The following is a 17,274-nucleotide window of genomic DNA, read 5'->3' as shown; positions in this document are numbered from 1 at the left end:
ACCAGCTCAGCGGCAATTTCGGGGGTTTCTCATTCCTCTTAAAAAGTGGGAAGGGTAAGTGGTGAGAATGCCACATGGAATCTGGTGAGCGATACAGACAGGTTAAACAAGTGGGAAGGGAGAAAGCTTCGCAGATGGCATATGTGAAGTTATACACTTTGGCAGAAAGGATAGAAAAGCTGAGCATTAATTAAATGGAAAAAGACTACAGAACAAGGATTTGAGAGTCCTCGTGCATAAATCTCAAAAAGCTGGCGTCCAAGTTCAGCAGTAACGGATGACATTTGGAGTGTTGGCTTTTATTTGAAAGGAAATGGAGTATAAAAGTTGGGAGGTTTTGCTAAAGCTACGCAAGGCACTAGTCAGACCACAACTGCTTACTGTGAACAGTTTTAGGCCCCTTATCTAAGGAAAGATAACCTGGCATCATTTGGCTGATCCCAGGTATGGAGAGACTCTGTTATAAGGAAAGGTTGAGTAGATTGGGCCTGTACTCATGCCAGTTTAGTAGAATGAGAGGTGACTTTATTGAAACATACAAGATTCTTGGGAAATTTTCAGGGTGGATGTGGAAAGGTTGTTTATCCTCTGGAGAATGTAAGACGAGAGGGCAGCATGTTGGAATAAGGGGATATCCATTTAAGGCAACAATGAGGACGAATTTCTGGTCTAAGGGTAGTGAATCTGGCATTCTGAACCACCGAAAGCTGTTGAGGTTGGGTCATTAAAGCCCATTCAGGGCCGAGATGGACAGGCTTTTGATCAGTTAGGGAATTGAGGGTTATGGGAATATGGCAGGAAAGTGGAACAGAGGATCAGGGTCAGCCATGATCTCATTGAATGGCGGAGCAGACTTGATGGGCTGAATGGCCTACGTCTGCTCGGGCAGCGATGCCCACATCACAAAGTACAAACTGAAAGACCCTCGCACTTTCTCCTCCTCGAGTTTTCTATTATTGATCTAATAATTCCGTGAAGCAGATTTCAAATCTCAGCATGGCAGTTTTTGAATTCCATTTCAGTTTCCTGACTGAGGTTTTTAAAATTACAAATGGTTTGTGCACGGTAGGTGTAGAGACAATGGAAGCTTAGAGGCTGGACTATCAGCCAAGTGGGAACAGTAAGATATGGTGAAAAGCTTAGGTGTGGTCTAACTGTGGTTCCCACACTTTAGGAAGGAAGTGAGGGTCTGAAAGTGTGGAGGAGGATTACCAGGTGCTTCCAAGGTTTCGGGAGGGGGAAATTTTAGGTGCAAGATTCAGTTGGAGACAAACTGGGTTTGTTCTCCTTGGACTAAAGGAGATTGTGATGAGATTTAACAGAAATCTAAAAGAATAGGACAGGCATGGGTAAGAGAGACGAGGAAAAAAGTCCTTCTAGCTGATAGCACAGGAGGAGGGAACATAGATTTAAGATTTTGCGGTAAGAGATTCGGAGGATCTATGAAGAACTATTTTTCTGCATTGAGGGGTGATGACCTGGAACTAGCTGCCCATGAGGCTGGAGGAATCGGAAAATAGATGGTGACTAGTGGGAAATTAACCTACACTATTATGGGAATCAAGTGGGAGTGACAGGATGTATCCAAGGGAAGCAACATGGGCTCGGTCAGCTGAAGGGTCTCTCTGTGCCATTTTTGACTCTGAGACAAGTGAAATGGGAGGAGGGTCATGCTGTGTTGAAACAGTAGTACATATTTGTTGAGTTGAGTAACTTGTTTCTGTACTGGATTTTCTGTGTCATTGTACTTAATCGATTAATAACAAAATTATATCAATGTTGATCACCATAAAACTGTTGGATTATCGTAACGTCCCAACTGATTCATTAATGTACCTTAGGGAAGGGACTCTGCCCTCCCTAACCACAGCAAAGGGTACTTTTGACCATCCAGATAAATAACCCAACAGCCCGCAGGACTATGTACCAGGTCGTGTCTTATCACCAGCACCTCTGCAAGCCTTTGGGGTTTGTCAGTCAGTCAGGCTGCCCAGCTTGTGAATGCATACTACTTTTAAAGTTCACTCATCTCTAGTTATTCCTGAGTGTCCTGTCTAGAAGGCCATTCTTAGCTCTTCACCCAGTCACAGTGAGAGGGAAATTTGATTGCTTGCTTGATTGGTTTGTTGTCAAGTGTACAGCTTTGTTGGCGAGCAGTACAGGGAGAGTGAGCAAGGACACACAGATCATAGGGTGGAAGAAAAACACTTGGGACAGAGGCATAAACGTTACATTGCACAGGGTGTGCCCTACGCAAGATCAGCGTTTTATGAGGCTAGACAGTCTATCAGTCTAATAACAGCTGCTACTGAGCGTTAGTGCTGGAGGGATGTGGATGCTTGTGGATGTGGTACTAATCAAGCAGTATGTTTTCTCCTGGATGGTGTCAAGTTTCTTGAGTGTTTTTGGAGCTGCACCCATCCAGGCAAGTGGGGCGTATTCCATCACACTCCTGCCTTGTGCCTTGTAGATGGTGGACAGGCTTCGGGGATCAGGAGGTGAGTTATTCACCGCAGTCTTCCCAGCTTCTGGCCTGCTCTTGTAGCCGCTGTTCATGTGGTGAGTCCAGGTGAGTTTCTGGTCAATGATAACGCCCAGGATGTTGATAGTGGAGGATTCAGTGATGGGAACACCGTTGAATGCTAAGGGAAGGTGGTCACTTATTGGTGATGGTCATTGCCTGGCATTTGTGGGGTGTGAATGTCACTTGCCACTTGTCAACCTAAGTCAGGATATTGTCCAGATTTTGTTGCATTTGAACACGGACTGCTTCAGTATCTGAGGAGTCACGAATGATGCTGGACATTGTGCAATCATCGGTGAACATCTCCACTTCTGACCTGATGATGCAGGGAAGGTCATTAATGAAGCAGCTGAAGATGGTTGGGCCAAGGGCACTACCCTGAGGAACTACTGCAGAGATGTCTTGGAGCTGAGATGACAGACCCCACCCAACCGTGACCATCTTCCTCTGTGTCCCAACCACTGGAGCGTTTGCCCCACCCCCTGATACCCATTGGTTACAGATTTGCTAAGACTCCTGGATGCCACACTCGGTCGAATGCAGCCTTGATATCAAGAGCTGCCACGCTCACCTCACCTCTGGAATTCAGCTCTTTTGTCTGTGTTTGAACTCAAGGCTGTAATGAGGTCAGGAGCTGAGTGGCCCTGGCAGAACCCAAACTGGGCGTCTCTGAGCAGGTTATTGCTGAGCAGGAGCTGCTTGATAGCCCTGTTACTGACACCTTTCATCACTTTACTGATGGTCGAGAGGAGACTGATGGAGCGGTAATTGGCCGGGATGGATTTGTCCTGCTGTGTGTGTGTACAGGACATACCTGGGCAATTTTCCACATTGTCAGGTAGATGCCAGTGTTGTAACTGTACTGGAACAGCTTGGCTTGGGGAGCGGCAAGTTCTGGGGCATGAGCCTTCAGTACTATTGCAGAATGTTGTCAGGGCCCATAGCCTTTGCAGTATCCAGTGTCTCCAACCGTTTCTCGATATCACGTGGAGTGAATCGAATTAGCTGAAAACTGGTATCTGTGATGCTGGGGACCACTGGAGGAGGGAGAGATGGATCATCCATTCGGCAGTTCTGGCTGAAGATTGCTGCGAATGCTTCAGCCTTATCTTTTGCCCTGATGCGCTGGTCTCTTCCATCAGTGAGGATGGGGATATTTGTGGAATCTCCTCCTCCAGTGAGTTGGTTAATTGTCCACCGCCATTCACGACTGGACGTGGCAGGACTGCAGAGCTTAGATCTGATCCATTGGCTGTAGGATCACTTAGCTCTGTCTGTCACTCGCTGCTTACATTGTTTGGTGTGTAAGTAATCCTGTTTGGTGGCTTCACCAGGCTGGTAGCTCATCTTCAGGTTTGCCTGGTGGTGTTTGTGGCATTCTCTCCTGCACTCTCCACTGAACCAGGGTTGATCCCCTGGCTTGACGGTAATGGTTGAGTGGGGGATATGCCGGGCCATGAGCTTACAGATCGTGCTGGAGTACAACTCTGCTGCTGTTGATGACCCACAGCGCCTCATGGATGCCCAGTCTTGAGTTGCTAGATCTGCATGAAGTCTGTCCCATTGAGCACGGGGATAGTGTTACACAACACGATGGAGGTTATTCTCAATGTGAAGGTAGGACTTCATCTCCACAAGGACTGGGCGATGGTCACTCTGACCGATACTTCATGGACAGATGCATCTGCAGCTGGCAGATTGGTGGGGATTATGTCGGGTATGTGTTTCCCTCTTGTTGGTTCCCTCACAAGCTGCCGCAAACCCAGTCGAGCAGCGATGTCCTTTAGGACCCGACCAGCTCGATCAGTAGTAATGCTGCTGAGCCACTCTTGGTGGTGGACATTGAGTACATTTTGTGGCCTTGTCATCCTCAGTGCTTCCTCTAACTGCTGTAGAACATGGAGGAATACAGATTCATAAACCGAGTGGACAGTACATGATAATCAGCAGGAGGTTGCCTTGCCCATGTTTAACCTGAAGCCATGAGAGTCGATGTTGAGGACTCCCAGAGTAACTCCCTCCTGACTGTATCCCTCTGTGCTGCCCCCTCTGCTGGGTCTGTCTGCCTGGTGAGACAGGATATGCCTAGAAATGGCGATGGCGGTGTCTGGGACACTGTCTGTAAGGTATGATTCTGTGAGTATGACTGTGTCCGGCTTTTGCCTGACTAGTCTATGAGACAGCTCTCCCAACGTTGGCATTAACCCCAGTTGTTAGTGAGGAGGACTCTACAGGGTCAACAGGGCTGTTTCTGCCGTTGTCTTTTCCAGCGCCCAGGTCGATACCAGGTGATCCGTCCAGTTTCATTTCTTTGGGACTTTGTGGTGATTGATGCAAGGGAGTGGCTTGCTCATCCATTTCACAGGGCAGCTGAGAGTCAACCACATTGCTGTGGGTCTGGGGCCATGTCTAGGCCAGACCAGGTGAGGGTGGCAGATTTCTTACCAGGAAGAACATTCGTGAACTAGATAAGTTTTTCTGACAATTGGCAATAATTTCACAGTGATAGTAGATTCGTAATTCCAGATTGTATTTTATTGAATTCACATTCCACCGTCTGCTGTGGTGGGATTCAAACCCAGTACGATTATTATTGCTGTAGATTATTAAAAAGAGATACATTGCAGAAACTGTTTGTGTGGCGTGCGTCAGGACATGCACACTAATGTTAAATTTCAAACAATCCCGAGGATTTATACTGTGGGAGAATGAAGGTTGACTGGTTGAGACATTCCTGTGGAGTAAGCAGGAATCTTGAAAAGCTGATTGTCCCCCCCGTTGTTTTGGCATGGTAATGTAGGCCAATCAGCATTGAGTTTCCAAATCTCAGATAGTGGGAACTGCCGATGCTGGAGAATCTGAGATAACAAGGTGTGGAGCTGGATGAACACAGCAGGCCAAGCAGCATCTCAGGAGCAGGAAATCTGACATTTCGGGCCTAGACCCTTCTTCAGAAAAAGCGGCTCAAGAAGGCAGCTCACCACCACCTTCTCAAGAGGCAACTAGGAATGGGCAAGAAAGGGTCTACGCCCGAAATGTCAGCCGCCTTGCTCCTCTGATGCCGCTTGGCCCGCTGTGTTCATCCGGCTCCACACTGTTATGACTTGCCACACCAGCCTCCTTTTTCCTGAAACATGCGTTGGTATGTTGCATTTGTTTTATGGCATTCTTGCATTTGTCCTGATATGTACAAGATGGAAAGTTTCAAAACACCACTGTGCTTACAATGAGAATCAAATGCTTGACTACTGGAAATAATTATTGTCTTATGTACCTTACTCCAAACAGCTGTAAGCTTCAGAACTTTCACCCATTATCTCTATTCTGTGCACAAAATTAAAGATGTATTCCAAGTCTTTAGTTGTATCTACATTAAACATTTCATTTCTGACAAACCTATGTTGTTCCCTGTTTAAACCATTTCTATGTAACAGTCATTTATACTATTGGAGGAAAAGAAAATAGCTGATTGGTTGGCAAGCCAACTCCGATAGGCTAAGGTGTTACCATCAAGAAAGCAGTGGGGATTTATACAACCCCAGCTCCTGGATATGGGTGCTACTGGCTTGGCCCAGCATTTATTTCCTGTCCCTAGTTGCCCTTTGAGAAGGTGGTGGTGAGCTGCCTTTTTGAACCACTACCTGTAATGTAGGTAGACGCACACAAAGCCCCGAGGGAGAGAATTCCAGGATTTTGACCCAGTGACAGTGAAGGAACAGCGATATATTTCCAAGGCAGGATGGTGAGTGATCGGAGGCGAATTTGTAGGTAATGGTGTTCCCATGTATCTGCTGCCCTTGTCCTTCTATATGAAAGTGATCGTTGCCTTAGAAAGAAAATTAAAAGCAAAATACTACAGATGCTGGAAATCCAAAACAAAGGCAAATATGCCAGAGAAACCCAGCAGGTCTGGCAGCATCTGTGGGGAGAGAAACAGAGTTAATGTTTTAAGTCCAGGATGATACTCCTTCTGAAGAAGAGTGATTTCAGACTCAACATTAACTCCGTTTTGCTCTCTACAGGTGTTGCCAGACCTGATTAGTTTCTCAAACAATGTCTCTGTTTGTTATTGATTTGAAAAATGCTGTCTAAGCAAATTTCTGCAGTGCATCTTGTAGATGGTTTATGCTGTTGATACTGAGCTTCACTGGTGAAGGAATTGGATGTTTGTGGACATGATGCTTCGAGTGTTGTGGAGCTGCCCCCATCCAGGCAAGTGCGGAGTACCCCATCGCACTCCTGCCTTGTGCCTTGTAGTTGGTGGGACAGGCTTTGGGGATCAGGAGGTGAGTTACTGCCGCAGTATTCCTAGCTTCTGGCCTGCCGTTGTAGCCGCTGTATTGATGTGGTTGGTTCACTTCGTGTTCCAGTGAATGGTAACCTCCAGGATGTTGGTAGGCGGGCGGGATTCAGTCATGATAATGCCATTGACTGCCAAGTGGCATTGGTTAGATTTATCTTTTGTTGGGATTGGACATTGATGTTTGTGCAGTTTGAATGTCAATTCTAATTTTTAGCCCAAGGCCTGGATATAGTCCATATCCTGTTGCATATGAATATGGACTTCTTCGTTACCTGAGAACACTCAAATGGTATTGACCATTTTTTAATCAATGGTGAACATCCCGACTTCTGACCTGATGATGGAGGGAAGGTCACTGATGAAGCAGCTGAAGATGGTTGGGCTGAAGACACTACCCTAAGGAACTCCTGCAGAGATGTCCTGGACCTGAGATGACTGACCCCAAACAACCATGACCATCTTCCTCTGTGTCAGGTCTGACTCCAACCACCGGAAGGTTTGCCCCCGATACCCATTGATTCCAGTTTTGCTCGGGCTCCTTGATGCCACACTTGGTCGAATGTAGCCTTGATATCAAGGGCTGTCACTCTCACCTCACCCTCTGGAATTCAGCTCTTTTGTCCATGTTTGAACCAAGTCTGCAATAAGGTCGGGAACATTAAGAACATTTAAACAGTCCTTGGATAAGCAAATGGATAAAGATGGGATTGTGAAGGGGGAGGGGCTTAGATTAGTTCACAGGTTGGCGCAACATCGAGGGCCGAAGGGCCTGTTCTGCGCTGTATTGTTCTATGTTCTATGAATGGCCGTGGTGAAACCCAGATAACAAAGTGTGGGGCTGGATGAACACAGCAGGCCAAGCAGCATCTTAGGAGCACAAAAGCTGACGTTTTGGGCCTAGACCCTTCATCAGAAAAGGGGTATGGGGAGAGGATTCTGAAATAAATAGGGAGAGAGGGGGAGGATAGGTGGAGAGGAGAGTATGGGGGTAGGGAGGGGAGAGGTCAGTCCGGGGAGGACGGACAGGTCGAGGGGGCGGGATGAGGTTAGTAGGTAGGGAATGGAGCTGCGGCTTGAAGTGGGAGGAGGGGATGGGTGAGAGGAAGAACAGGTTAGGGAGGCGGGGACGAACTGGGCTGGTTTTGGGATGCAGTGGGGGGGGGGGGGGGGAGGGGAGATTTTGAAGCTGGTGAAGTCCACATTGATTCCATTGGGCTGCAGGATTCCCAAGCGGAATATGAGTTGCTGTTCCTGCAACCTTCGGGTGGCATCTTTGTGGCACTGCAGGAGGCCCATGATGGACATGTCGCCTGAGGAATGGGAGGGGGAGTTAAAATGGTTCGCGACTGGGAGGTGCAGTTGTTTATTGCGAGCCGAGCGGAGGTGTTCTGCAAAATGGTCCCCAAGCCTCCGCTTGGTTTCCCCAATGTAGAGGAAGCCACATCGTGTATAGTGGATGCAGTATACCACATTGGCAGATGTGCAGGTGAACATCTGCTTGATGTGGAAAATCTGCTTGGGGCCTGGGATGGGGGTGAGGGAGGAGATGTGGGGGCAAGGGTAGCACTTCCTGTGGTTGCAGGGGAAGGTGCCAGGCGTGGTGGGGTTGGAGGGGAATGTGGAGCAGACAAGGGAGTCACGGAGAGAGTGGTCTCTCCGGAAGGCAGACAAGGGTGGGGATGGAAAAATGTCTTTGGTGGGTTAGGATTGTAGATGGCGGAAGTGTCGGAGGATGATGCGTTGTATCTGGAGGTTGGTGGGGTGGTATGTGAGGACTAGGGGGATCCTCTTTTGGCATTTATTGCAGGGGCGGGGTGTGAGGGATGAGGTGTGGTAAATGCGGGAGACACGGTCGAGGGCGTTCTCGACCACTGCGGGGGGTGGGGTGGGGGGGCCGATGTTGCGGTCCTTGAAGGACAAGGATGTACGGGAGTGGAATGCCTCATCCTGGGAGCAGATGCGGTGGAGGTGAAGGAATTGGGAATAGGGGATGGTTTTGCAGGAGGGTGGGTGGGAAGAAGTGTATTCTAGGTAGCTGTGGGAATCGGTGGGTTTGAATTGGACATCAGTTTGTAGGTGGTAGACTGAGATGGAGACTGAGAGGTCCAGGAAGGTGAGGGATGTGTTGGAGATGGTCCAGGTGAACTTGAGGTTGGGGTGGAAGGTATTGGTGAAGTGGATGTCCATCCTGGGCCTCCTGCAGTGCCACAATGATGCCACCTGTAGGTTGCAGGAACAGCAACTCATATTCCGCTTGGGAACCCTGCAGCCCAATGGTATCAATGTGGACTTCACCAGCTTCAAAATCTCCCCTCCCCCCCACCGCTTCCCAAAACAGCCCAGCTCATCCCCTCCTGCATAACCTGTTCTTCCTCTCACCCATCCCCTCCTCCCACCCCAAGCCGCACCTCCATCTCCTACCTACTAACCTCATCCCACCCCCTTGACCTGTCCGTCCTCCCCGGACTGACCTATCCCCTCCCTACCTCCTTCCCCCATACTGCTCTCTCCACCTATCTTCTCCTCTATCCATTTTCAGTCCACCTCCCCCTCTCTCCCTATTTATTCCAGTTCCCTCTCCCCATCCCCCTCTCTGATGAAGGGTCTAGGCCCGAAACGTCAGCTTTTGTGCTCCTGAGATGCTGCTGGGCCTGCTGTGTTCATCCAGCTTCACATTTTGCTATCTTAGCTGTTTATTGCTTGCTGTCAATGTTGAGAACTCCCATTGTAAATCCCTCCATTGCCTGCCATCTGCTGGTGGGACAGGATATAACCATCACCATCCCAGACAATGCCTGGGACATGGTCTGCAAGCTACGATTCTATGAGTGTGAATATCTGGCTGTTGCTCGGCTAGTCTGCGAGACAGCTGTCTCAATTTTATCACCAGCTTTTGGGTGTTAGTAATGAGGACTTAGCAGGGTTGACAGACCCCTACCCTGAGTCTTACTGTGTTAATTTCTGGTGCCAGGAAGTCTGTCTGCTTTAGACTTTCTCTCGAGAGTTACTAGTGGTTTGAACTGTCAGAGTGGTTTGCATGGCATTTCAGAGGGCACCGAAGCATAAATCACACAGCTGTGTGTTTGAGTCATGGGTAAGCCAGACCAGGTAAGGACGGCAGATTTCCTCCCCTAAAGAATATTACTCTGGTTTATACAGTATTTTATTTTATATGAAGATTGTCCATAGTCGTCATCAGTCTTTTAATTTTAGAATTTTGTTTCATTGAGATTCTGCCTTGGCACCACTATGCCTCCCCATTTAATTCAAAAAGGGCACAAGACTTGAACATTCCTTTTTGTTTGCTGAAAATGTCTGCCCTGTATATGTTGCTTCGAGCAGCATAAATGAGCCATGTTGCTAACTCACTGATTTAGAAATTGTTAGCATCATACAGCATGGGAACAGATCCTTCAGCCCAGCCAGTCTGTACCAAACATAATAAACTAAACTGCTGCTGGCCCATATCCCTCCAAACCTTTCCTATTCATGTATTTATTCAAATGTCTTTTAAACACTGTAATTGTACCCACATTCACCACTTCCTCAGGAAGTTCATTCTGCATGCAAAACACACCCTGTCTACAAGAATTTGCTCCTAATGTTTATTCCTAAACCCCTCTCCTCACCTTAAAAAGTGTCCCCTTCTCTTGAAACCCCTCCTGCCTCCTCATCCTATGGAAAAGACACCTACCATTAACCCTATCTGTGCCCCTCATGATTTTATAAACTTCCATAAGATCATCTCTCAACCCCCTCCACTCCAGTGAGAGACATCCCAACCTATCCAGCCTTTCCTTAAAACTCAAACCCTCCATATCTGGCAACCTCCTGGTAAATCTCTTCTGAGCCTCCTCCAGCTTAATTATATCTTTTGTTACGTCCAGGCTGCCAAAACTGGACACAGAATTCCAGAAGAGCCTCACCAATGCCCTGTACAACCTCAACACAACGTCCCAACTCCTATAGCCAAAGGACTGAGCAATGAAGGCAGGCGTGCCAAATGCCTTTTTAACTTCCTTGTCTACGTGTGACACAAACTTCAAAGAATTATGTACCTGAACCCCAGGTCTCTCTGTTCTACAACACTGCATAAGGCCCTGCCCTTAATTGTAAAGGCCCTACTCTTGTTGTACCAAAATACAATACCTCGCATTTATCCACATTGAACTCCTCCTGCCATTTTTTCAGCTCATTGACCCATTTGATCAGGATCCCTTTGTAATGTGAGAAAATCTTTTCCATTGTCTATTGTGTCACCAATCTGGGTGTAGCTATTGGTGCATTCCATTGTTTCACAAGTGGAGCCCAAACGCATTAAGTGTAGATATTCTGGGTTTTATAAGTGTGGGCTGTCCAATAGCTGTAATATAACCTGGTCTGTGGTGTAGTGACCAGTGACACTCCTGGTTTGTGCTTTCACTTTTTTTTTACTTCAGGAGCTGGAGGAAAGGCGCCTGCGAAATTATCAGAGCCTCCTGCAGCTTGATGGCCAGCACCTCGTCCTCAATTGTGAACCCTTTGAATGCCGTATCTGTCTGTCGGATGTGAAGCTGGGGGAAGGCATTGTATTGCGAGACTGCCTGCACTCCTTCTGCAGGTGCGAGGACCCACAAGCTGCCCTTCTCCCCCTTACAGCCGCTGCCACGTCATTGTCGGAAGTCCTTAACTTTGTCTCCTTTCTTTTTGCACTGTACTTCTGCTTTTTCTCTTTTCAAGCACTCTGATATTGTTCTTCACCTACCTCCTGTATGAAGTTAGGTCTCGAGACAACAGAGGTCTCATTAAATGGTGATAGGTAGACATTCTGATAACTCAGTAACAGTGGAGCTGTCTAGGGAGAGAGAGGTGGTGTTGAGGTATAGCTGTTATTGAGTGATGGCCTGTAGATGGGCAATTGGAAGGAGTTGGAGCCCGATCCCTGGGTAGCAATCATGTGGGGACAGGAGCAGAGGTCCCTATTGTCAAGCTGGATGAGTGGTTAAGGGCCGGGAGAGGATGATGTAGGTCAGAAGCTGCAGAAAATTCAGGAAGGACATAACGGATAATCGATTTTGAAAGGGAATTGAATGGACCCTATTCTCTGGAGCAAGGACAGAGCAGGGTAATGGGACAGGTGACATTGCACTGCAGAGAATCGGCATGAGCTGAATGACCTCCTGTGCCATAAATCATCACTTTATTATGAGATTGATCCAGTGAAGAGCGCGCTGCATTGCCGTGGACTGGATTCACACAAAAACCACGTAGGTTTTTTTTCTGGGAAGTGCATCTGTTGGGTTTTGATGATGACAATCCTGCAGTTTCATGGTCATTCTTACAGAAGCCCAACTTTGCGTTTTCAGATTGTTTTGCAAATCTGCAGCTTCCCTGGAAGGATTTGAACCTGTGTTTACTTCGACAGGAATGCAGTCAGTACTGTGCAGGGTGAAGGCAGTGTTTCGGGGGAGACACTGAGCCATTCATTCCTGGAGCCAGTGTGACTGCACTTCATGACTTCGTTGTTATAGTTAGGGAAAGTGGAACCTTACAGTGAGCCTCGAAGCCCCTAGTTGTCAGTGCACAGCCAGTCAGCCAGTGTTCCTTCTTCGGATTGTTCCCCTGTAGGGCAGCTGAGGAAGATCAGATTGCCCCTATCTGAGAAAACCTTATGGCCAAATAGCCTGTTGATTCACTATTTGGACCTCGCATTCTAAAACTAGATACAGGGGTAATATACCAACCAGGCCCCAGCTGTTGCGGTTGTAGTCTATAACAAGAACATGGTCCATATGTTTATATAGTGCCTATCACGACCTCAGGATTTCCGAAACCAATTTACAGTCAATGGAGCATGCTGCCTGTGGTATTGATGATCTGCTCATGTCGTCCTGCCCCTCAGTGCTGTCTTTTCCTCTTCAGTTGCTTGTGGGATCCTCTCATTTCAGTTTAATTGAGCGATGGGACTTGGGAGGACGTTTCCCCACTGCCTTCCGTGTGTGTGTCATAGAGATGTACAGAACGGAAACAGACTCCTGGGCCCAACTCGCCCATGCCTCCCAGATATTTTAAATTTAATTTGCCAGCACATGGCCCGTATCCGTCTAAACCCTTCCTATTGATATTCCCATCTAGGTACGTTTTAAATGTTTTAATTGTACCAGCCCCTACCACTTCTGCTGGCATGTGTGTGCTTCAAGGAAATATGAGCCCTCTCCCTGAAGGATTCTCCACCTGGGAGCATCCCTTGCCCCTTGAGGTTATGAGTTGCCAGGAGAAGAACCTGCTGCATGCGCAGTTGGCTGAGACTCTTAAGCTTGAGCACAGGCATCTCTCCTGGGCCTGGGATGACCACCTTCTATGACCCTGCAGTGTTGCTATGATACAGGGAATTCAGCAACCAACTGGTTGTACCAACGAGACGGCACCCTGTTTTAGTGGCTAGAAGTGAAGAAATGCTGGGGTGCACGTGTTGAGAAGGTTAGTTACAAAAACCAGTGTGGTATCCCTGGATTTATTGATGGAGTCCAAAAGCAAAGGAGTGTTGGTGAATCTGTGTTCTTTTTAAAAAGAAAACAAAATCACTTGTTTGGTTTTCACTGATGTATGACACCCATTTCTGGGCACCATGTTGTTTTGGGCGAGTGGGATCTTCCTGTGTGTGATTTGGCTGCTGCTGCGTTTCCTACAACAGCATTGCAGGCTGTTTGATACTTGTGGTGGGGAGACTGGCATTGTCCCTTCCCTCTTCTGAGCCTTCCCAGGCCCAATGCGATGTGAAGGCATTGGAGGAGTTCTGGTTTGTTGAATGACACATTTGAAGCTTAGGCGACCTAAGATGGGCTGAATGGCCCCATCCTTTCCCTCGGGTGATGTTGATGGAGGGTTACATAAGGATGTTACAGAGATGGCATTGATAATCTTCATTGTGCCTGACATCTGCAGAGATTGTCTGAAACAGCTGATCCAGAGCAGCACTGACCCACAGGTGCCCTGTCCGTACCGCGATGATAGCTACGCATGTGACAGCAAACTGCAGGAGCGTGAGATCCGAGCGGTGAGTACCTGCTGGGACCCAGGAAAGGGGGCTGGGTGTCTGGGTACCGAGTGCCCACTGGACCCAGGGAATGGGAGTGGGCTGGGGGGGAATGGGTGTCTGGGTACCGAGTGCCCTCTGGAAAGCAGGGAGGGTTGGGGATGGGATTGGTAGTCTTTAATATATGGGGGAGGGGGAGCTGGGAGGGGAAATATGAGCAGTAACTGAGCTCTGGCACTGCTGTAGGTGCTGGGGTTTAATTGGAGCTTCCCAGGCTGAGACAGACAGACAGATTGTTGCATGAGACTAAGGGGTATTGAATAAATAAAATTGAAGCACAGATCAGCCATGGTGTAATTGAATGCAGAGCAGGACTGATGGGCTGAATGGCCACCCATAATGTCTATGGTCTTCTGCCACAAGTGGACATTTGTTTTCCACCTGTTTGTCCATTTACCATCTACCTGTTCACTTGCTATTTGATTGTCCACTTGACATAGGAGCAGGTGTAGACCATTCAGCCCATCGAGTCTGCTTGCTTCTGGTTAGTCCACTCCATGTCTGATTCTTTGTGAGAGCCCTCTATAGGGGGAGGCAGATTAGTGATGGTTACTGATGTAGTAGCTTGCTTCAGGGCTCCTGGGTGGGAGCAGCGTCAGGGGGTGAACCATCAACAGTATCTGGCCCTACTATTGGTCTGCTGTACTGGCTCCACAGCATGGGCCTCGAGTGGCTGAATTTACTGAGAGCTACGAGTGAGATGCCAGTCCCCTGTGGATGGAACCAGAGGATAGCAAGTCATGTGGCTAAGGAAACTATTTTGTAATTTGACTACAACATTACTGTTGCTGCCCAAGTCACCGAATTCAGCGTGATTTTGCCTTTACCCTGGATGTGTATTCATGATCAAATTTATCATGGACCGTTACTGCAAAAAGGCACTGTTCGTTGAAGCTTTTCATCCTGCATGTGTCAGGACTGTTTGCAAGAATGCCAATGCAAAGAGGAAACATCACTTCCATGTTGTACTATCTTAACTGTCAATCATCATCAACTGGTGCATCTTTCATGGTGCCTCCTGTACCGATCACAGTCCACTGGCCAATCACTCACTTTTCACACAGGATAAAATATTGTTTCTTTTCGTTTTGGTATTCTTGCAATTTGTCCTGATGAGGGCAGGATGTAAAGCTTCAACAAAATGTTTTTCTTTCCAGAAATACTCCAGTGCTGTACCATCCAACAATGAATTTTATCGGGATTAGCATTGGAGTATCAATAACTAAACATTTTTAACCTACACCTTGTATTTACATTGCACTTTTAACTCAGTAAGCAGAAGCAATACCAGGCACTTGAGAGAATATTAGCGTTGTTAGGTTTTAAAGAGCATGATTAAGAAGTGGGTAGAGAGCGACAGAAAGGCAGAAAGGTTTAGGGAGGTAATCCCAGAGTTTAGGGCTAAAGCCACTGAAGGAATAGCTGTCATTGGTGGAATGATTAATATCAGGGATGCACAAGAGGTGATAATGGGAAGGTCACAGATACCTCCTTCAGTTTTGCAATGCTGCTGAGCCGACAGAGATAAAGAGAGGGAATTGAAAGCCAGGAGCAGAATTTTAAGATCTAGGCACCACTGAACCAGCAGCCAATGCAAAACCATGACCCTGAGCTACAATAAAACAAAAGAATTGTGCATGCTGGAAATCCAAAACAAAATTCAGCAGGTCTGGCAGCGTCTGTCAAGAGAGAAAGCTGTGTTAACGATTCATGCCCAATGACCCTTCTTCAGAACATTGGCTGACACTGAGTGAAGGGGATTTTGTCGGACAGAGGGAGGTCACTATTACGATCTCTGATCTTGGTTTTATACTCCTCAGCTGGTTTCCCACGAAGACTATGATAAATTCCTCGACCGCAGTATGAGTGTTGCAGAGAGCAGCAGTGAAAACAGTTACCACTGCAGAACAGCAGACTGCAAGGGCTGGTGTATCTACGAAGACACTGTCAATGAGTTTTGCTGCCCCATCTGCTTGAAGCTCAACTGCCTGCTCTGTAAGGTAAATGTCAACTGATTTAGTCCGACAACCATTTAACTAACCACAGCAATTACAAAGACAGGCGTCAGCGCTGAGGGATCGGGCACTGTCGGAGGGTCAGTGCTGAGGGATCGGGCACTGTCGGAGGGTCAGTGCTGAGGGAGCGCCGCGCTGTCGGAGGGTCAGTGCTGAGGGAGCGCCGCGCCGTCGGAGGGTCAGTGCTGAGGGAGCGCCGCGCCGTCGGAGGGTCAGTGCTGAGGGAGCGCCGCGCTGTCGGAGGGTCGGGCGGCGCCGCGCTGTCGGAGGGTCGGGCGCCGAGGGGGCGCTGCGCTGTCTGATGTGTTTTCCTTTGGAAGAAATAAACTGAGGCTCTATCTGTCATTAAGCGGAATTAATTGATTCTGTGATTTTATCTCTCGAGTTAAATTTTCCAGTGTGGGGATCATTCAGGTGATCTATGTTTCACAGCAATCTCATCCAATCCCTGCTGATGGGAGCATTGCAGAACTGAAACTTCACACCCTTCCCTGCACATTCCAACCCTCAAGATAGAGCTTGACAGAAGAGTGGGATTAGACTGGGGGGGACATAAATATGTGCTGTTTTCCATCTCTTCCCTTTGTCTCTCAGCCCTGCCACCCTGAGACTGGGAAAGCGGCAGAACCCAGGTGTCAGCTCTCATGCCAACATAAAGCATACGTTTTATAGAGCAGAATTAGGCTATTCAGCCCTGGCTAAGTTTCTCAATCCCATTCTCCTGCCATCCTTGATCCCTTACTAATCAAAAACCTATCTGTCTCTGTCTTAAATACACTCAATGACTTGGCCCCCACAGCCCTCTGTGTCAAAGAGCTCCACAGATTCCCCACCCTCTGGCTGAAGAAATTCCTCCCCACCTCAGTTCTAAAGGGTCATCCTGTCACTGTGAGGTTGTGCCCTTGGGTCCTGGTTTCTTCTACAAGCGGAAACATCTTCTCCACGTCCACTCTATCCTGGCCTCTCAAGATTCCATGAGTTTCAATCGGATCCCCCCCCTCAGCCTTCTAAACTCCATGGAGTCCAGACTCCGAATTCTGTGAGCAAGATCACAGCTGATCTGCCTATGTAGTTAACTCAGCCACATTAGGGGCATTTAAACAATCCTTAGATAAGCATATGGATAATGATGGGATAGTGTTGAGGGAGGGGCTTAGATTACTTCACAGGTCGGTGCAACATCGAGGGCCGAAGGGCCTGTTCTGTGCTGTATTGTTCTATGTTCTACGATACAGCTGGCATCTTCCCTGTCTGCTGGAAATATGATCGTCTCCAGTCAGGTTTCCTAGAATGTCAGACTTTGGAACATTATAATGCTGCTTGGTTATACTCTCGATGGGATTCTCTAGCCTCAGTG

The 17,274-nt window shown here is 47.9% G+C and overlaps 1 protein-coding gene across 1 annotated transcript in view; it reads left to right on the top strand.

Annotated features, from left to right (window-relative positions):
• Positions 1 to 17,274, top strand: part of shrprbck1r (sharpin and rbck1 related) — a 50,160-nt gene that overhangs the window by 20,891 nt on the left and 11,995 nt on the right. The window contains exons 9-11 of the mRNA XM_059640771.1: positions 11,267 to 11,427; positions 13,752 to 13,863; positions 15,723 to 15,902. Of these exons, the coding sequence (XP_059496754.1) occupies positions 11,267 to 11,427; positions 13,752 to 13,863; positions 15,723 to 15,902 (453 nt within the window). The remainder of the gene's footprint in view (positions 1 to 11,266; positions 11,428 to 13,751; positions 13,864 to 15,722; positions 15,903 to 17,274) is intronic.

This window comes from Stegostoma tigrinum, chromosome 2, assembly GCF_030684315.1.
Source record: "Stegostoma tigrinum isolate sSteTig4 chromosome 2, sSteTig4.hap1, whole genome shotgun sequence".
NCBI lineage: Eukaryota > Metazoa > Chordata > Chondrichthyes > Orectolobiformes > Stegostomatidae > Stegostoma > Stegostoma tigrinum.
This window is presented reverse-complemented; position numbering and strand designations above follow the sequence as displayed.